This window comes from Bufo gargarizans, chromosome 3 (assembly GCF_014858855.1).
Source record: "Bufo gargarizans isolate SCDJY-AF-19 chromosome 3, ASM1485885v1, whole genome shotgun sequence".
NCBI lineage: Eukaryota > Metazoa > Chordata > Amphibia > Anura > Bufonidae > Bufo > Bufo gargarizans.
The window spans coordinates 312,876,473-312,897,149 of NC_058082.1; the positions used below are offsets into that span (position 1 = coordinate 312,876,473).

At 43.7% G+C, this 20,677-nt stretch overlaps 1 protein-coding gene across 1 annotated transcript in view; it reads left to right on the top strand.

The window, feature by feature from the left end:
* LOC122931860 (mannosyl-oligosaccharide 1,2-alpha-mannosidase IA-like) overlaps nt 1–20,677 on the top strand; it is a 140,874-nt gene that overhangs the window by 92,532 nt on the left and 27,665 nt on the right. The window contains exon 10 of the mRNA XM_044285915.1: nt 2,495–2,714. Within this exon, the coding sequence (XP_044141850.1) occupies nt 2,495–2,714 (220 nt within the window). The remainder of the gene's footprint in view (nt 1–2,494; nt 2,715–20,677) is intronic.

Consider the following 20,677-nt stretch of genomic DNA (forward strand, 5'->3'; position numbering starts at 1 on the left):
CTTTTTGGGAATCCGGTTTGTATTTCACTCTTAAATCTGATGGCCCTTGTTGTTTCATATATAATAGTCATTTAAGAAGTATATTTGATTACTTGCAGTAGCATACTTAACAATATTTTAGATGGTAACTCTGAGGCATGTAAGGTCCCCCCAGGAATGCACTAAACTAAGCAGACATGCCGGGTTATGAGCAGGGCTTATATAAACTCCTTCTGTTTTGGCCCAGGACAGCCCACATTTGCCGTTCTGAAAATTGTTTGGCGGATTATCGGGAATGAACGTTCCTGCAAACGCTTGTTCCCAACAATCTGCCCGTCTAAATATGCCACCCATCACCTGATGAATGAGCGAAACGCTTGTTCATTGGGTGATCTTGTCATTCGTACAGACACATCAATCATCATTTCTGGGCAGCAGATTGGGATCTGCTGCCCAGAAGCAATGATTCTGTTCTAGGACGAGCGATCGTAATAGTGATCCCTCTTCCTTATACTGTGAAGAAGATCGCTGCATGTAAATGCAGTGGTCTCCTTCACTAAACGAGCAGCTGACTGTTGGGAAGGAACGCCTTCTTATAGACAATCTAGGCATGTAAAGCCGCCTTTAGGGACAGTCCCTGCAAATTTGGGACTATTGGCAGCTATGCAGTAGACATTTCATACATATGATTGGGTCAAGTATCAGGCAGGAGCATTTGTAAAAATGGTCATTCTGATTAACTGGTCTGTGTAAAGATGTTGGCGATAACCTGATGAACAAGAAAACACTTGTTCACCGGGTGGTCCGGTCTTCTGACAAGCACCTAAAATAAGCATTTCTGGGCAGTACATTGTCCTGTTTGAACAGGTATCTGCTGCTCACAACCAATGAATCTGTATAGAAATGAGCAATCACAATATTAATATCTTGTTCCCATACCAAGGAGATGATTAGTGCATGAAAATGCAGCTCTCACCTCCTCTGAATATCAGTTGCAGTAATTATTAGTAACGTTACATTATCCATTAACCCTGACAATCTATTTCACTGACACTTTATTTTTTTTTATTTTTTTACTTTACTATTAGGTTTTATATAATTAAAAGCAATTAAACAAACATGTGTTTTTTTTTTATAAAAAAACAAGTGCAAAACCTGTTAGGGTAGGAGAGGAGAGAAGTTACTCTGAGAAAACAAATGTGAGCCAGTTTGTGTTACCTACTCTTCACTATACCCATGGAAAAATCCATACTTACTGGTGCTCTGTTTTTTTTCCCTGGCTCACTGCCACTCTTCACTGGTCTTCCAGTCCCCATCTGTTAACTTCCACGTGGAATAGTATATGTGCACTTCTGCAACCAATGACTGGCCTCAGCGATGATGTGTCCCAAGCGACACTTCACTGTTGGGTCACATGCTACTGGGAGACAAGTCACTGCTGAGGCCAGTCAGTGGCTGCAGTGGCGAACATAAACTCATCTATGCAGAAGTTGACATACAGGAACCAAAAGACCAGCGTAGAGAGCCAGAGAATTGGAATGAAGTGGCAGGGAGCAGGTGAGTATGGATTTTTCCTCAGGTATTCCAGGCTGGGGTGCAAAAAAAAAAACACTTTAAGACTATGTTCACACTAACATTGTGGGTCCTGTTCTTAATGGTAGCCATTACACTGTGACAAGTCTGTTTTCAAGTGGATCTAAACTGACACTGAGAGACCACAATGTCACACAGTTTTTAACAGGGTTCCTTCAGGGTTTCAGTATTTTTGATCACAAAAATATTTCTATAGACTGCTGCATTCTTACCATCAGAAATACCAGCTTCCCAATTGACCCCTAAAGGAGGCTCTGAAGGCCAGCATTAGCAAAGCTTTAAAGAGGCATTCCCATCACAGATATTAATGGAATATTCACAGGCTTTGCCATAAATGTGTGATGAATGAGGTCTCACCTCTGGGACCTATACCTTTGGCAAACAGAGGTCCCCTGTCCTGCCTGGTGAGGTGGCACCAACCAGAGCATCGAGGTGGAGCATTAAAGTTGTGGTGACCATGCATATGTGTTGCTCTCTACATTCACTGCTATTATAGTTACAGAACAGTAGAGAAAGCATGTGGCTCAGTCCTCACATGGGTCCTTTCACATTGTGCATAGTAGCGTAGCTCTCAATCCAGTGCCCACGTGACATCCTCATGTGGTCCCTTCATCCAACAGCACCAGATCTAATGTATGCAATGTATGGTACAGAGAAGTAGAAGTGATGTATACATAGCAAGCCAAGGGAGATGTGGAGGGGATATACATTTATAAATACAACTTATGTTATTGTATTAAAGAATAAAATGTTTCACTGATAAGAAATAAATGGTACATTTATTAAAATATCATTTCTAATATGAACCAATGGAATAATCAAACTTTTAGTGTGGAAAATGCCCGGCAGCAGTCATATTGTGCTCAATAATGCTGAAAGTTGCTTGCTCCCTGTGAGTTCCTTTTTATCTGCACTGTTTCAGGCAATTGAAGCACATCTAATCAGAAGATCTGCTGGAGGTCTCACATACATTGCTGAATGGAGAGGTGGAATCCTAGACCATAAAATGGGACATCTGACTTGCTTTGCTGCAGGGATGTTGGCACTTGGGGCAAATGATGCACCAGACAAGAAAACAAATCATTATATGGAATTAGCAGCAGAGATTGCCAACACGTGCCATGAATCTTATGTACGTACAGGTATGAATTATCCTTCACATCTATTAATGCTTGAATGAAATAATAAACTACATTTTTTCAAATCTATACTACTGCCTCATTAAAATCTGTTACTACGCCGGTGGTCTATATAATATACTGTAAGACGTCTGTTAAGATTAAATTTGTTAGCAAATACTATTAGGCCCATAAAACTGCCCCCAAATGTCCGATCAAGAGCACATATGCATGTAAAACAGTACAATCCCTGTGATTAACTGGCCAAATGAGATTGTGATGCACCCTAACAAAAAAGGAGTTGTAAAGCCAAATACAGAAGCTTAAAAATGCCAATGTGAACCAAGTCTTGTAGGACATACACTGCTGTTTGGTGAATATCAATGTATCGGTCTGTTTAGCCCAGGCTATGAAGTTTCTAGGAGTGACTCCTGGATACACAAACTTACAATACAGTCTTAAGGCTGCTTTCACACTAGCGTTCGCTGGTCCGTTCGTGAGCTCCGTTTGAAGGGGCTCACGAGCGGACCCGAACGCAGCCGTCCAGCCCTGATGCAGTCTGAATGGAGCGGATCCGCTCAGACTGCATCAGTCTGGCGGCGTTCAGCCTCCGCTCCGCTCGCCTCCGCACGGACAGGCGGACAGCTGAACGCTGCTTGGTTCGGGTGTCCGCCTGGCCGTGCGGAGGCGTGCGGATCCGCCCAGACTTACAATGTAAGTCAATGGGGACGGATCCGTTTGAAGATGTCACCCTGTGGCTCAATCTTCAGGCGGATCCGTCCCCCATTGACTTTACATTGAAAAGTCTGGACGGATCCGTCCGAGGCTATTTTCACACTTAGCTTTTTTTAGCTAATATAATGCAGACGGATCCGTTCTGAACGGAGCCTCCGTCTGCATTATTATGAGCGGATCCGTTCATAAACGGATCCGCCCGAACGCTAGTGTGAAAGTAGCCTTAAATGCCACTAAATTTGTAATCCTTCTCCCTGCCTAATGGTAAAACAAAATAACAAAACTTTATTAAATGTACCATATTTAAAACAAAACAAAACTTTATTAAATGTACTATATTTTTAATGGTAAATTTAATAAAGTTTTGTTGTTTCGTTTTAGCGCCTCAATTTGCAGTGATTACTTCTCCCTGCCCAACATGGCTTCTCTCCCTGTCCAACATGCAGATTTCTGACTACCAATATTAGGATAGAAAAAGATAGCTACATCATAGCAGCTGCTGATTGGCTAACGTAGCTTCCTGTCAGAGGAGTGGACAGCAGTGTAGGATCGGTGTTTGCCGTCATTTATATTGACAGTGCAACCATTGTGGAAGCTTGCACGGTAGACTCAGCCAACTTCTCTATCTACCTTCCTCCTTTCCAAACCAGTGATCTACATACAGGTGACAAATGTCTTTTTGGAATACTTCTCTAAGTAATATTTAAGGGGTGCCTGAGAACAAAAGCAGGTTGAAGGCAGTTTACTAGTGTTTAGTGAATTGAAGCATATGAATCGAAATTGGATGCGATTTTTAGGAAAAATTTGATTCGCCACGAAGCCGAATTTCCTCGCACTTCATGGTAACAAATAGATTTTTCCTAAAATGATGGCAAAAAAAACAGATTATACTCACCTCCTCCACTTGTCATCACCAATCATGGCCAGAGTGATCACATGTGGCGTCTTCAGTTCTTTTGTCGGGTTTTCTTCCCTCAAGATGGAAGCGAACGGCCTCTCCACGAGCAAGTGGATGAAGTGAGTATAATAATTTTTTTTAACCCCGGATTAACCCTCTGAGAACCTGAATGTGAGTCTCAGATGCCGCAATCAGCATTGAAACGTGAGTGAGGTAAGGCGGGATCATTGTTCCCCATCATTGTACCTGCTCCATACAATGAAAAGTGATTTCTGACAAAGTAATTTGTAACAAATCAAATTTCTTGACGAAGTTCGGCAAAGCTGCCAAATCTACATTTTTCTAAACTTTGCTCCTCACTACAGCTTACAAAATAGTCAAATATAGCTTTCAGAATCAAATAAATTCAGCTCTCTTATATACTACATACTACTGTATACCTATACTGAGGAGACTATAAAGAATGATGTGCTGTAGTCCTTATATTTCATTAATTCTTCTGAGTATCTTCTGTATACTATTTGTAATAAGGCACCTGAGAGCAAGGGCCTAGAGCAGCAGCAAGGAGTGGGCGGTGATTTATTAGCTAGTTTATTCATTTGCTAGTTTATTCATTTGCGTGTGTTTTTATATGCAGATGCTGCTGCCTTCAGATAACTGTTTAAAAGTCAGTCCGTGCATATGTTAGTGCCTAGGTAACTGAAGGCATACAACAAAGATACTGGTTCAGATGAGTGCTGATGTAGCCATAGAAACCTGTTTCATAATAGGAAGTGAACAAAAACATTTCCATTTTAATGCAAATAAAATTGTTGAATTTATACTTTTTTCCCCATTTTATTTCTTTTTACCCCATTTATCTCAATCATAATATTGTTGACTATCAAGATTTTACCCCCCAGAGTGTGAAGAGAAGTGAGAATAATATGTAATTTGGGGGTCATTTACTATTCTGAAATACGCCTAAATTAGGCGTATTTCAGGTGCAGATGGTGACAGTTAGTTGTGCCACTATCTGCGACTTCTTCCCCGCTCACGTCAGGTATAAAATTGTTGAAATAGGCATGGGCGGGGAAGGGGACGGGCCGGTAGACGAGGAGACGACGGCTGCATTTACATGCAGCAATCACCTTCGGTCTATGGGGAGGAGGGATTTCTACAGTGATCACTTGTCTCTTACCCACTTCCCATAGACTATAAACATCCTGGGGGTCGGGATTTATCTCTGAATGGACGTTTTAGATCGTTGATTCACAGGCTGGCACTAATCATGCAGCTGCTGAGCGGGGGGCCTGCTATCAGTGGCAGCAGGGCACCCAACAGAGAAGGCAGGAACGGTTTGCGTCCCTGCCTTCTAGATCGCTGTATACACAGCCCTGAATGAGAGCTGTGTATACAGTTAAGGAAGTGATGTGTTGCTTCCTGTCCCGGCTCGATGGTCTTGTGACTGCTGGGGCTGGGAGACTGCATCTTAGACCTCGATCAGCCCTGCAGTGAGGCTGTACAGCACTGTATAATGCTGTACAGCCTCAATGAGGGGTGTATTTCCCCGTAACTGGAGCTACTATGTCAGCCCAAGTTACAGGAGAAATCAATAGTAGAAAAAAAAAGTGATATTAATGGTCACACAAAAAAAAGGACCATTTTCCCCAATTAAGTAATTAAAAAATTGTTAAAAATATAAAAAAATAAAATAAATGTATATATTTGGTTTTGCAGCGTCCATAACGACTAGCTCTGTAAAAATATCACATAATCTATGCCATCAGGGGAATGGTGTAAAAATAAAAAAATATTATGCCACCTGTCATTATTACACCTGCTCACTACTTCGCTGTCGACGGCGAGCAGGTAAACAATAAAGGGAAGGCTGCGCTGAAACATGGAGTGCAGCCTTCTCTTCAACCAGCTGATTGGTGGAGACCCCACTGATCTGATATTGACGACCCATAGTGAGGATAGGTCATCAATATTAAAAGGGGTTTTCCAGAATTAGACTTTTAAACTTGCCTTGGCCAGGGCCATCTCTATTTTATTACCTTTGTTGATCCAGGGAGTAGGGTTGTTGACCCAGAGAGTTATCTGATTGCCTGATTGGAGTCGGGAAGGAATTTTTTTTCCCCTAAAGTGAGTAAAATTGGTTTCTACCTCACAGGGGTTTTTGCTTTCAACTTTCAGGATAACAGGCTGAACTGGATGGATGGGTGTCTTTTTCCAGCCTTATAAACTATGTTACTATGCTTCTTTACAAAGCAGTCATGTGACCTTGTTGTTTTCCTTGCTGCCATCACATCTACAGTCCTGTGCTCTCTCTCCCTCTTGTGTAGCACAGCCCTGTAGACGTGACCCCAGCAAGGCAGGGCAGTGCTGCTGATGTGTACACCCCCCCCCCCCTCCTCATCTCCTTCTAGCCACTCACCTCCACATCACTCCTCAGCTCTGTGTATTATTAGTGCCTCTCTCCCCTGCCCAGCCTGGCACTACCATTCCTCAGCTCTGTGGACACTGGGCAGGGGAGAGAGGAGCTAGTGACTGCTCCACAGACCTGGAGAGTGAGGTAAAGTCTGTGAGGCAGACAGGACAGTGCATGGAGCTCATATGTGGAAGGGGGAGAGAGCACAGTGCTGAGCTGGAGAGGGAGCTGATATGAGGGGAAGAACTGGAGGAGATAAGAAGCCTCTGTCCCCTGCTGCGGAGAGATGGTAGGGAGGTTACCGAGTGATGTGGAGGGGAGCTAGCTGAGGTCTGGGAGGGAGCGGCTACACAGTGTATACCAGTGACAGAGCATGTAAACCAGAAACGCCTATATAGGCATGTAAACAAATGGCTGAAAGCTGTCAGAGGGACAGCCATCCTCTTTCACAGCGTGTTACTAATTCTGGACATTTTTATTTTTTATGGGAATCTCAGAAAACCCCTTTAAGGAAAATAAAGTAGTATTAATTAGATACCGGATAGCAGTATTTTATGGCACAAAACTATTAGGGTATATTCATACATGCCAGATTTCTGAAAGGGGCTTGCAGAAATCCATGTACTTTCCATAGAAACAACTCTGTTCAGATTAGCATTTTTTTATAGCAAGAATAGCACATTCTTCAACAATTTTTTCCAAGAAACATACCAGGCAGAACCCTGTCAGACTGCGTTTTAAGTAAATAGACTTCATCAGGAATTCTCTGGAGCTGTTAAAAACTGATTAGGAATAGCTTTCATGGCTCCAATATGAAGCAAAGCCTTGGCGTGCGGCAGACGGGCTCAAATGATTTTGTACAAAATGTATTTGCTAAGCATCTCTAAGTTATTAGCATAGCATTTGCAATGTAATATACTTTTGTACTCTATTTGGTTTGTAGAGTGCTGTTGCACTATGTGTTTGTTAGATGTATATTTGCAGCCACATTAGCGACGTGCACCTGCGCATTGGGATGTGCTGACCCCTCCCCCCCCTTTTTGTATGTAGTATTATATATAGGAGTTGTGGCTGACTCCTATGGTCGTGCACTCCTGTAGCCCCTCTTCTGCCTCACAGGCTGATTTTAATTAGCATGAGTACATAGTTTGCTCAGCGTGCATGCTGGTATTTGTAGTCCCTGGATTCAATGAAGGCCATTTTGGCACCACACAGATATAAACCAAAAGGGGCCCAGCATGCATGTGGGACCTGCACTTCCTGGATTTCATGATCGCTGTTATGGCACCCAACAGGTGAGTTTTAGTGTTAGGACCCGTCTTATAGAGATCGCCTTGGCGTGCGGCAGACGGGCTCAAATGATTTTGTATAAAATGTATTTGCTAAGCATCTCTAAGTTATTAGCATAGCATTTGCAATATAATATACTTGTATACTCTATTTGGTTTGTAGAGTGCTGTTGCACTATGTGTTTGTCAGATACATTCTTCAACTATATTTTTTCCAAGAAACATACCAGGCAGAACCCTGTCAGACTGCGTTTTAAGTAAATAGACTTCATCAGGAATTCTCTGGAGCTGTTAAAAACTGATTAGGAATAGCTTTCATGGCTCCAATATGAAGCAGAGCCATGACACTTATGTGAAAAGAAGCAGTCAGACTGCCACGTAACAGTTCTCCTGGGATCTGCACCACTAGCACAGCACAAATCACAGCTATCTTGCTTGATTGACTTGATTTTTTTACTGCTGTGGTTGAAAAGCTGCATGATAGTGATGTTTTTCCCTTTAGTCACAATTAACTTCTAGATGCCCAGAAAGGCATTGCTCATATGGGATGTAGCCAGGCTCGGTGCCTAGGGCAGCAGCAACTGTAAATGCAGTCCTGCTTAGGAGATAATGGTAGCTTGTGATTTTCCACTCAGTAATTCATGGCTTGATTTACTTTGACCCTTGTACCCTTTATTCTGTTAAACCCAAATGAGAAGAATAACACTAGTGGCTATCTAAGTGCTGACATTTCAAATGTTCTTTTTTAGCATGTTGAATAGTTCAGTTGTAAAAATCACTGGTTCAGTGGATAGTTCTCTGTTTCTCATCGACTATGGATGTACATACACCAATGAGCAAAAGGGTAACAATGTTTAGAACTTTTTACTTTCAGTCTCCATATCTCACCATTCACTACAGCTTCAACCGTGAGACTACCATCATTTTATAGACAATCATCTTGGCTATCTCATACATAAATTGCAACTATTTAGCATATGATTAGTTATACAGATTCTTGTCATTTAACTGCATTGTTACTGTTTTGCTTCTATAATTCTAAATTTAAAATGTTATTATTTTGTAAATCCACCTTTCAACACTGCCTGAATCCTTCTGGGCATGCTCTCGATCAGATTCAAGCATGTCTTGGCCAAAATCTGTTCCCAGGTCTATTGTACACATTCCCAATGTTGGTGCATACTGGTCGACTCATTTGGGTGCGAATACAGCTTTTTTTTAAACTCTACCCACAAGTGTTCGATTGGGTTGAGGTCTGGGGACTGTGGGGTCCAATCCAGCACCTCTACTTCATTGTCATTGAACCAATTCTTCACCAATCTCGATGTACGCTTCGGGTCGTTGTCCTGCTGGAACACTATGTTGTTCTTTTCATACTCATAGTACTCGAGTGTTCAAAGTAACCCATCTTGTAGGATAGTCACATATAGGATAGCATTGAGACCACCATCGATCCTGGTCTAGTATCAAACGCCTTTGGCTGTGAAATAATCAGGCTTCCTCCACGAACTGGACAGTTCCTTGATCCGTTAGCCCCCTTTTCCCTTGCTTCTTCCAGACCCATTTGCACCCACCAGAGCCCACTCTATAGACTTTGTCTCATCGTTATAAATCACCTGTTTCCAATTTCCTACTGTCCACTGTTTGTACTTTTTTTTAAACGCGAGCTGACACTTCGTATGACGATATTGAAGTTGAGGCTTCTTCACCTTTTTTCAGGCCAACATTCCAGACTTGTGTAATGTGCATGGCACGGTGCTTGCATGGATGTCTGTGATCTCACTAGTACACAGCATACAAGCCACCTCCATGGCCGTGTTTGTTGCGCCTGAATTGATAGACCTTGTGATGAACCGACTGGTTGACTCCGATATTTTGTCGGAACATCCACCTATTGGCTTTGGATTGGATGGACGGACTTCATTTCGTATTCTTCCAACTGTCACGACCCTCACATGATGCAGTTTGGCAATTTTCTTGACCGAGATACCGCTATTGATGAGCTGGATGATGCAGTTTCTCTTTTCTTGAGAAATCTTTTTCATGGCTGCTCCTGAAATCGAACGAGTAACCTTTTGCTTAGGATCAACCTAGTAACACACTGAGCTCTTGGGGAATATGAGAACAGGTTGTAATTTGTAGTATACAAAAAGAAAAATACCATTCCACCACCAGGAGCAAAACAGTAACAATGCAGTTACATGACAAGAATCTGCATAACTAATCATATGCTAAATAGTAGAAAGTCCAATTTATGTATGAGATAGCCAAGATGATTGTCTATATAATGATGGTAGTCTCACGTTCGAAGCTGTAGTGCAGTGATAGAAAACCTTTTAGAAACTGAGTGCCCAAACTGCAACCCAAAACCCACTTATTTATCGCAAAGTGCCAACAAGACAATGTAACCTGAATACCAATGTAGTATATTTTCCATGTACTTTAATATCCTGCCTACATTCAGTGTGCCGCCTGTGCTGTTCATAGCACATCCTGCGCTGATGAACGGAAGGTAAAGTCTAAGGTATATTGGTAGACCTTATACTTTTTCCAGGGTGCGGGTGCCAACAGAAAGGGCTCTGAGTGCCGCCTCTGGCCCCCGTTCCATAGCTTTGCCTCCACTGCTGTAGTGGATGGTGAGATATGGAGCCTGAAAGTCAAAAGTTCAAAACATTGTTACCCTTTTGCTCGTCAGTGTATCTTTCAGTTACATCATAGAATTTGGAATAAAAGTCCTGTTTTCTTTCATCTCTTATATTACTACAGCAGTAATGTGGTCATTAGTATACCAGCAGAGATGACCCACTAATTCACTTTTGATTCATTCCAGGACTGATACAGGTGAAACTCGAAAAATTAGACTATCGTGCAAAGTTCATTTATTTCAGTAATGCAACTCAAAAGGTGAAAATAATATATGAGATCTCAGGTACCCTTTGCTCAGGGGGTATGGATTAGTTAGCTGACTAGAGTGTGACACTTTGAGCCTAGAATATTGAACCTTTTTTACAAAATTCTAATTTTAAGCTGCATTAATGCAATTCCTTTTAATTTGCATTACTAAAATAAATGGACTTTTGCACGATATTCAAATTTTTCTAACTGCAAAGAAAAAGGGGGTCAGTCAGCACATCCCAATGCGCAGGGGCACGTTGCTATGGCTGAGAACAACAATGTAAAACAAAACATACAATGCAAAAGCTCTCTGCAAACCAAATAAAGTACAAAAATGCATAATAATTGCTAATGCTATACTTATAAATCAGAGATGCTTGGCAAATACATTTTGTACAAAATTATTTGAGCCCATCTACCGCACGTCAAGGCGATCTCTGTAAGACGGGTCCTAACACTAAATACTACCCTTTTTGTGCCATGACGGCTACCATACAATTCAGGGAGTGTAGGTTCCACATGCATGCTGGGCCTGCTTTAATTTCTGTCATCTATGGTGCCAAAATGGCCTCCATTATATCCAAGGAATGCAGGTACCAACATGCATGCCGAGCCCACTCCACACCTATCCTGGTGCCAAATGGCCACCAAAGAATGCAATGAGAGTCCACACTATACCTCTCCTGGTGCCAAATGGCTTCCAGTAAATGGGGGAGAGCAGACTACACGGGCGTTACGGGAACACTCGCGATTTTTCTGCGCAAGTGCTAAACATTGTAATGCGTTTTGCACTCGCGTGAAAAAAATTGCGCATGTTTGGTACCCAAACCCGAACTTCTTCACAGAAGTTCGACCTTGGGATCGGTGTTCTGTAGATTGTATTATTTTCCCTTATAACATGGTTATAAAGGAAAATAATAGCATTCTGAATACAGAATGCATAGTAAAACAGCACTGGAGGGGTTAAAATTTTTTAAAATAATTTAACTCACCTTAGTCCACTTGATCGCGGCCCGGCATCTCCTTCTGTCTCCTTTGTTGAAAAGGACCTGTGGTGAGCATTAATTACAGGAACAGGACCTTTGATGACGTCACTCCGGTCATCACATGGTACGTCACATGATCTTTTACCATGGTGAATCACCATGGTAAAAGATCATGTGACGTACCATGTGATGACCGGAGTGACGTCATCAAAGGTCCTGTTCCTGTAATTAATGCTCACCATGGTAAAAGATCATGTGATGTACCATGTGATGACAGGAGTGACATCATCAAAGGTCCTGTTCCTGTAATTAATGCTCACCACAGGTCCTATTCAACAAAGGAGACAGAAGGAGATGCCGGGCAGCGATCAAGTGGACTAAGGTGAGTTAAATTATTTTTTATTATTTTTAACCCCTCCAGCGCTGTTTTACCATGCATTCTGTATTCAGAATGCTATTATTTTCCCTTATAACCATGTTATAAGGGAAAATAATAATGATCGGGTCTCCATCCCGATCGTCTCCTAGCAACCGTGCGTAAAAATCGCACAGCATCCGCACTTGCTTGCGGATGCTTGCGATTTTCACGCAACCCCATTCATTTCTATGGGGCCTGCGTTACATGAAAAACGCTGAATATAGAGCATGCTGCGATTTTCACGCAACGCATAAGTGATGCGTTAAAATCACCGCTCATGTGAATAGCCCCATAGAAATGAATGGGTCAGTATTCAGTGTGGGTGCAATGCATTCAACTCACTCATCGCATCCGCGCGGAATACTCGCCCGTGTGAAAGGGGCCTATGTCTCTACAAACTTCATGGGTCATTTATTAATATTTATACACTTTTTGACGTATATCTGTTGCAGATTGTGGCGCAAAGGTTATTTGCAATCCGCGACTTTTCCCAGTTCACGTTAGGTGTAAAAAAAGGGGCATGGCGTGGGCAGGGAAGGTAATTGGCCGGCAGGCCTGTCTCATTTATCATTTTCTATGCCATTTTTAGCCGTATAAAATGGTCTAAATCTACGCCAGCAAGGGAACTGGCCTAGATTGCCTAACTTATGTAGAGGCCGCATCCACTGCCAGCCAAAGGGGTATTAGGAATGGCGTTTAAAACGCCAGTCATAATAAATGACCCCCTTCATGTCTAGCTAGACCATCAAAAGACCGATTTTGGTTTAACAGTACTTGGCTAAAAGACCAGGGAATTATATTCTGTGAAATCTTCTAGAATATTAAAATATATGTCTATGATGCATCGACAGAGCAGGACAGCAGGATGTACAGTAGATAACTTAAATTGCACATCTAAACTTTATGAATGGCAGACTATACATTGTTATAAATGGCAAAGCATATCATTTTCTACACTCTGACCGGCCATATAATACATTCCAATACAGAGATGCTGCATATTAAAGAACCAGTCCAGTCACAAATATAAAATCATTTGATATTTATGTGTCAATATCAGATCGGCAGAGATCTGATACCCGACACCCCTACTGGTCAGTTGTTGAGTCGGCAGTGAGCGCGGTGGCCTCCTTGCAGCTTATCAAGCACAGCGCCATCCATTTGATGTCATCTGTGCTTGGTAATGCAGCTCAACCCCATCATATTGAATGGGACTGAGCTGCACCTAGGCCATGTGATCAAAGATGTCAGAGAGGCAGCAACGCTCACTGGAGCTTTGTGTTTTCCTTCAACAGCATGATTCTGATACATGAGTAGTACTGCACGTAAGGAGTCCAGAATACTATATTTTTTTTTTTCCTAGTGTCCCCAGTACTCTGCTGTCAGCACTCAAGGCTGCACTGAAACCCACAGTCAGGACTGCTGTGCCATACCAACATAATGGAGAGGACTCGTGTGTGCATGCACGGCAGTCCTCACAATGTATACAGGGGAACGGGGAGCAGTAGAAAAAAAATAGTGATCTGGACAACATATCTCCACTTCTCCAGTACTATGTAAGTATTACTGCAAATAGTCCAGATTTGCTTTAAAGGAGATTGTCAGTAGCGGCCTGACAGTGAGATGGCAGAAAACATATTGTCAAATGATGGAAGTCCCTCATCTTCAATGGCTCTCTGTTAGTAGAGATCAGGGTGGATTGGGAACTTAAAGTGGCCCTGGAAAAAAAACAAAAAATGGCCCTGTGTTGTAGGTGGATTCATACTGACAGAAGATGGGCCAAAACAAGTGGGCGGGGACAACTGAAGTAGGCGGGGCCTGCAATACTGTAGTGCAGAGCAGAATATTGCCCCAGGAGAACCAAATACCACAGGACAGCACAAAATACTGCCATCCTCACCACAGTATTCAACTGTATCACCGTCATGAAGACAGTAATATAGTTGAGTTCAGGAGGGCACTTGCAGCTGTTGGGCATCAGATAATTATGTACCTGGCCTGCGACCATCAAGAGGGCTTGAGTGGCACCCTGGGCATCGGCCCAACGGGAAATTTCCTTGTAGGGCCCATGGCCAATCTGCCCCTGGCAGAGATTAATGGAGACGAAGGAACCTCCAAGCAGCAGTCAGGAATAGACTTCTGAAATTAAGCTTTCTACCAGCAGAGGGTGGGATCAGATGAGTACAGTAAAAAAGGGTGGAGATTTTACTGTGACCAATAGTGGGGGGGGCTGTGCTAAGAAAAGGTTAGGAGCCTTGTTGTGAGAAGTAGAAAATGAGGGGAGTACTTCTGTGACCAAGAGAAAAGTGGAAAAGCCTTGTTATGACCAAGAGGAGGAAATTGAAGTCTTGTTGAGACCACTATGGAAAGAGATTGTGACAAATACCACACCTCGTGACCGCTTGACGTCAACTACATCGAGCTGACGAGACGCAGTATGGTCACGGCTTTACTAAAAACGTGAAGTTACGCCCTCCAGAGAAGCACGTATGGTCAGCTTGGTACAGTTTACACACACACCTCCTGTCCAAGCGGACACAAGGAGGCAACAAGCTGAGAGAGCCTTTTCACTGCCGCAGTGAAAACAGCGCTGTCTCAGCCCGGGAAATCTGCCACCAGCTCTCGTTTGATATAAGCCCGGTCTGTTAACGGGATTATATAGGGTGAGACACCAACCCGTGGTAGCTTATAACTAGGCCAAAACACGAACGTGGGTTCGTGATCGAGATACAAGATAGCACAAGATTAAATTATAGATTTAATCGCCGTAAGGGCACACTAGATTTAACAATTTACACAGAGAATATATACAGTGGTCTGAGGTTACAGATTACAGGTTAGATGGTTACAACAGGGTTAAGCAATGTAAAAGTAAGTTACCGGGTAAAATGAAAGTTCATTTTGGTTGGGAGATGTTCTTTGCTGGAGTCCACATGAAGGGCCGTGATCTCAGCAAGTTCCTGGGTCCCTCTAAACACATTTGTAAGATGTGACCCTTCTTCAGAGAAAGACCCGCCTGCTTGCTGGCACCAGACTTTTAACCTGTAGCCGGCCCCTCCCCTCCCGGCCTCAGGGAGGGGTCCACTCCCCCTCTTCTGGGCTGGCAGCAAATTGCCCACAAAACCCTTTAGGGTTCATAACACCAGACCAGAGGGTCACAGGGAGATGGTTCTGGTACCAATGGACCTGCCTGGGTTCCATCTACAAGTAGAGTCCAAACCTGGTAGCGCTATGTGGTTTCTATGGGGAGATATGGATATCTCCCCTCGCTGACCTCGCCCTATTAAACAAAGACCATGGGCACGTACCTCGTGGCCACCGGGACACAAATATGTATCCGGTTTGCACCTGCGATGGCTAGGCGATTCATAATTCCTTATAACAAGGTAGGTGCCAACATGTCTGGGAGATCTCATTGATCCTGGGCAAGGGCGGATACCCCATGCTGGGGGGTTTTCTGCAGTATTTAGCTTGGCTCCAAACTGGTGGACTGAGGTGTGACCTTCTCCACCTGGAGCCTCCTTGAAGCCTGGACCCCCTGGGGCTTTTTTCCTTGCCAACTGACACTCAGATGGCTGGGGGGGGTGGAAACTTATTTTGCATGTACACTGAACATGCCAAGAGGTGAATCAAATGACAATCAGGGCTGGGTGTCACGGCTGTAATTGAGCAACAAGAGCCTACACAGTGAATAGCAACTGACCGGACCCAAACTAGGGAGGATAAAGGGTTACCCCTGTCAGACCCTAAATGCTCTCCCTAAGCTGCTAAGCACATGTCCAGATCCAGATGGTGGATCGAGACATGCCCGCGTACCTAAGGCTGATGACCACTGAAACCCCTACAATAGTGGAAGGGGCACGGCCACCGGTGCCCTGCACAGTATATGGAGGGAACCGGGGTCGCCTCGGATCCAGTCAGCAAAGAAACAGAAACACACAATGTCTGAACACTTAACTGAAGGAGCTGCAGCTGCAGTGAAAACAGATCCAAAGTCAGCAGACAATATCCGAAGTACTTGCTTCAGCAGAACACAGATCCAGTGAAGAGATATCACATAGGTGAAGATACTCAAGCGAGAGATACAGCTCAAATGAAAAGTATAATCCGCACCTCTACAAAGGAGGAGGGGTGATTTAAAGGCAGCGAAATCAAACACAGGAGGGACAGCTGGGAGGAAGGAAACAGAAAGTAAAGACCTCATCACAGGGGCGGAGAAACAGGGCAGAGGGAACTCCTCCAAGCTCTAGTAGTGACATCATCACAGGGGTGGAGAAACAGAGCTGTGAGAACGTCTCAAAGCTCTGGTAGTGACACTGGGGCTTTGAAGCAGTGCCCTCCTGTGGAGTTCACTATGTAGTGTCCCACTAGGTAAATGTGGGCACTACACAAGGGTCAATATGGCCACGTTATTCTCCACCTCCTGTAGAACGTGCTCATTGTATTTTATATGATGTTTTTATATGTTTTTCCTGTTATCTCCTGTATCAGGCCTGTTAGGGGTAGTTCCTCCTCCTAGACAGTAGAGGGAGCTAGGGAACCCCTAGTATATATAGTTAGCCCCAGACAGGAAAGAGTTAGTGCAGTATAGTCCAGGAGGCTAGTTAGTGCAGTCTAGCCTGCCTGAGTTTCCTGAGCAATAGAAGCTCAGAAGATGCATCTGTCATGGTCTTACCTTCTTGCTGTTCTCCTTCGTTTGACATGTGCTGGCGGCCATCTTGGTTTCTGGGTTTCTTGTAGCCTCCCACCCTGCGGCTTCTCCTTCCCACTGGGAGGAGCTGGATGCCTAGCTCATATATATAGGAGGTCTGTGGCTTCAGTTCCTTGCTTGGTCCTCCTGTGTTCACATGCTTCTAAGACTGCTGCTGCTTCTGGTTCCTGATCCTGGCTTCGTCTGACTACCCTGCTGGTTCCTGATCCAGGCTTCGTCTGACTACCCTGCTGGTTCCTGATCCAGGCTTCGTCTGACTACCCTTCTGGTTCCTGACCTCTGGCTTCGCAAGACCCTGCTTCGGTTTAGCCATCCATTTGGACTTTTGCCTTACAGCTTGATTTTCAATAAAGCCTTCTTATTTCCACTTATCTCTTGTTGTACGTCTGGTTCATGGTTCCATGACATTAGGACCAAGCCATGAATTCTGACGGTACAGGGCCATCCTCGCTACCTACGCTGGTTGCCAGACTTGATCAGCAGGATCACCTGTTGGGTCGGTTCGCTGTGGCGTTGCAAACCCTGCTTGAACGCACGGCTCATTTAGCTTCCGTTGCCGATGGGTCGGTTGTCGCTCCTGGGCCCGCTCCTACTGCCGCTCCGGTTGTTGCACCAGAGTCTACCCCGACACCTGTTGCTGCGCCTGCGGTGTTTCGGGGTATGACCGGTTCTGCCCCCCTTCCACAGCGCTTTGGGGGAGAGCCAACTCAGTGCCGAGGTTTCCTTAACCAGGTGGGCATTTATTTCGAGTTGCTGCTAGGGATGAGCGAACTCGAACTGTATAGTTCGGGTTCGTACCGAATTTTGGGGTGTCCGTGACACGGACCCGAACCCGGACATTTTCGTAAAAGTCCGGGTTCGGGTTCGGTGTTCGTCGCTTTCTTCGCGCTTTTGTGACGCTTTCTTGGCGCTTTTTGAAAGGCTGCAAAGCAGCCAATCAACAAGCGTCATACTACTTGCCCCAAGAGGCCATCACAGCCATGCCTACTATTGGCATGGCTGTGATTGGCCAGAGCACCATGTGACCCAGCCTCTATTTAAGCTGGAGTCACATAGCGCCGCCCGTCACTCTGCTCTGATTAGCGTAGGGAGAGGTTGCGGCTGCGACAGTAGGGCGAGATTAGGCAGATTAACTCCTCCAAAGGACTTGATTAACTGATCGATCTGCAGCTGTGGATCATTGAGCTGCTGATCCTCAATTGCTCACTGTTTTTAGGCTGCACAGACCGTTTGTCAGTCACATTTTTCTGGGGTGATCGGCGGCCATTTTGTGTCTTGTGGTGCGCCAGCACAAGCTGCGACCAAGTGCATTTAACCCTCAATGGTGTGGCTGTTTTTTGGCTAAAGCCTACATCAGGGTGAAGCTGTCACACCAAGTGCATTTAACCAGCAATAGTCTGTTCATTTTTTGGCCATATACAAAATCAGGGGCAAGCTGCGCCTGTCACCAAGTGCATTTAACCCTCAATGGTGTGGTTGTTTTTTGGCTAAAGCCTACATCAGGGTGAAGCTGTCACACCAAGTGCATTTAACCAGCAATAGTCTGTTCATTTTTTGGCCATATACTAAATCAGGGGCAAGCTGCGCCTGTCACCAAGTGCATTTAACCCTCAATGGTGTGGTTGTTTTTTGGCTAAAGCCTACATCAGGGTGAAGCTGTCACACCAAGTGCATTTAACCAGCAATAGTCTGTTTATTTTTTGGCCATATCCCAGTCTAATTCTGTCACTAAATCCATACCGGTCACCCAGCGCCTAAATACTAGGCCTCAAATTTATATCCAGCTAAATCTGTCCTTAGTGCTGTAGCTGGGCGAGTTATTTAGTGTCCGTTCAAGCACATTTCTTGTTCTGGGTTGAAATACAATTCCCAATTTAGCAATTTCATAATTTAGTGGTTTCTGCTATATCAGAGCTATTTGAAATCTATCCCTAAAAGGGTATATAATATTCAAGGTGCACATTGGGTCATTCAGAATAACTTCACACACACCCGCTACTGTGTATTTCCAAGTCTAATTCTGGCACTAAACCCATACCTGTCACCCAGCGCCTAAATACTAGGCCTCAAATTTATATCCCGCTAAATCTGTCCTTAGTGCTGTAGCTGGGCGAGTTATTTAGTGTCCGTTCAAGCACATTTCTTGTTCTGGGTTGAAATACAATTCCCAATTTAGCAATTTCATAATTTAGTGGTTTCTGCTATATCAGAGCTATTTGAAATCTATCCCTAAAAGGGTATATAATATTCAAGGTGCACATTGGGTCATTCAGAATAACTTCACACACACCCGCTACTGTGTATTTCCAAGTCTAATTCTGGCACTAAACCCATACCTGTCACCCAGCGCCTAAATACTAGGCCTCAAATTTATATCCCGCTAAATCTGTCCTTAGTGCTGTAGCTGGGCGAGTTATTTAGTGTCCGTTCAAGCACATTTCTTGTTCTGGGTTGAAATACAATTCCCAATTTAGCAATTTCATAATTTAGTGGTTTCTGCTATATCAGAGCTATTTGAAATCTATCCCTAAAAGGGTATATAATATTCAAGGTGCACATTGGGTCATTCAGAATAACTTCACACACACCCGCTACTGTGTATTTCCAAGTCTAATTCTGGCACTAAACCCATACCTGTCACCCAGCGCCTAAATACTAGGCCTCAAATTTATATCCCGCTAAATCTGTCCTTAGTGCTGTAGCTGGGCGAGTTATTTAGTGTCCGTTCAAGCACATTTCTTGTTCTGGGTTGAAATACAATTCCCAATTTAGCAATTTCATAATTTAGTGGTTTCTGCTATATCAGAGCTATTTGAAATCTATCCCTAAAAGGGTATATAATATTCAAGGTGCACATTGGGTCATTCAGAATAACTTCACACACACCCGCTACTGTGTATTTCCAAGTCTAATTCTGGCACTAAACCCATACCTGTCACCCAGCGCCTAAATACTAGGCCTCAAATTTATATCCCGCTAAATCTGTCCTTAGTGCTGTAGCTGGGCGAGTTATTTAGTGTCCGTTCAAGCACATTTCTTGTTCTGGGTTGAAATACAATTCCCAATTTAGCAATTTCATAATTTAGTGGTTTCTGCTATATCAGAGCTATTTGAAATCTATCCCTAAAAGGGTATATAATATTCAAGGTGCACATTGGGTCATTCAGAATAACTTCACACACACCCGCTACTGTGTATTTCCAAGTCTAATTCTGGCACTAAACCCATACCTGTCACCCAGCGCCTAAATACTAGGTCCTCAAATTTATATCCCGCTAAATCTGTCCTTAGTGCTGTAGCTGGGCGAGTTATTTAGTGTCCGTTCAAGCACATTTCTTGTTCTGGGTTGAAATACAATTCCCAATTTAGCAATTTCATAATTTAGTGGTTTCTGCTATATCAGAGCTATTTGAAATCTATCCCTAAAAGGGTATATAATATTCAAGGTGCACATTGGGTCATTCAGAATAACTTCACACACACCCGCTACTGTGTATTTCCAAGTCTAATTCTGGCACTAAACCCATACCTGTCACCCAGCGCCTAAATACTAGGCCTCAAATTTATATCCCGCTAAATCTGTCCTTAGTGCTGTAGCTGGGCGAGTTATTTAGTGTCCGTTCAAGCACATTTCTTGTTCTG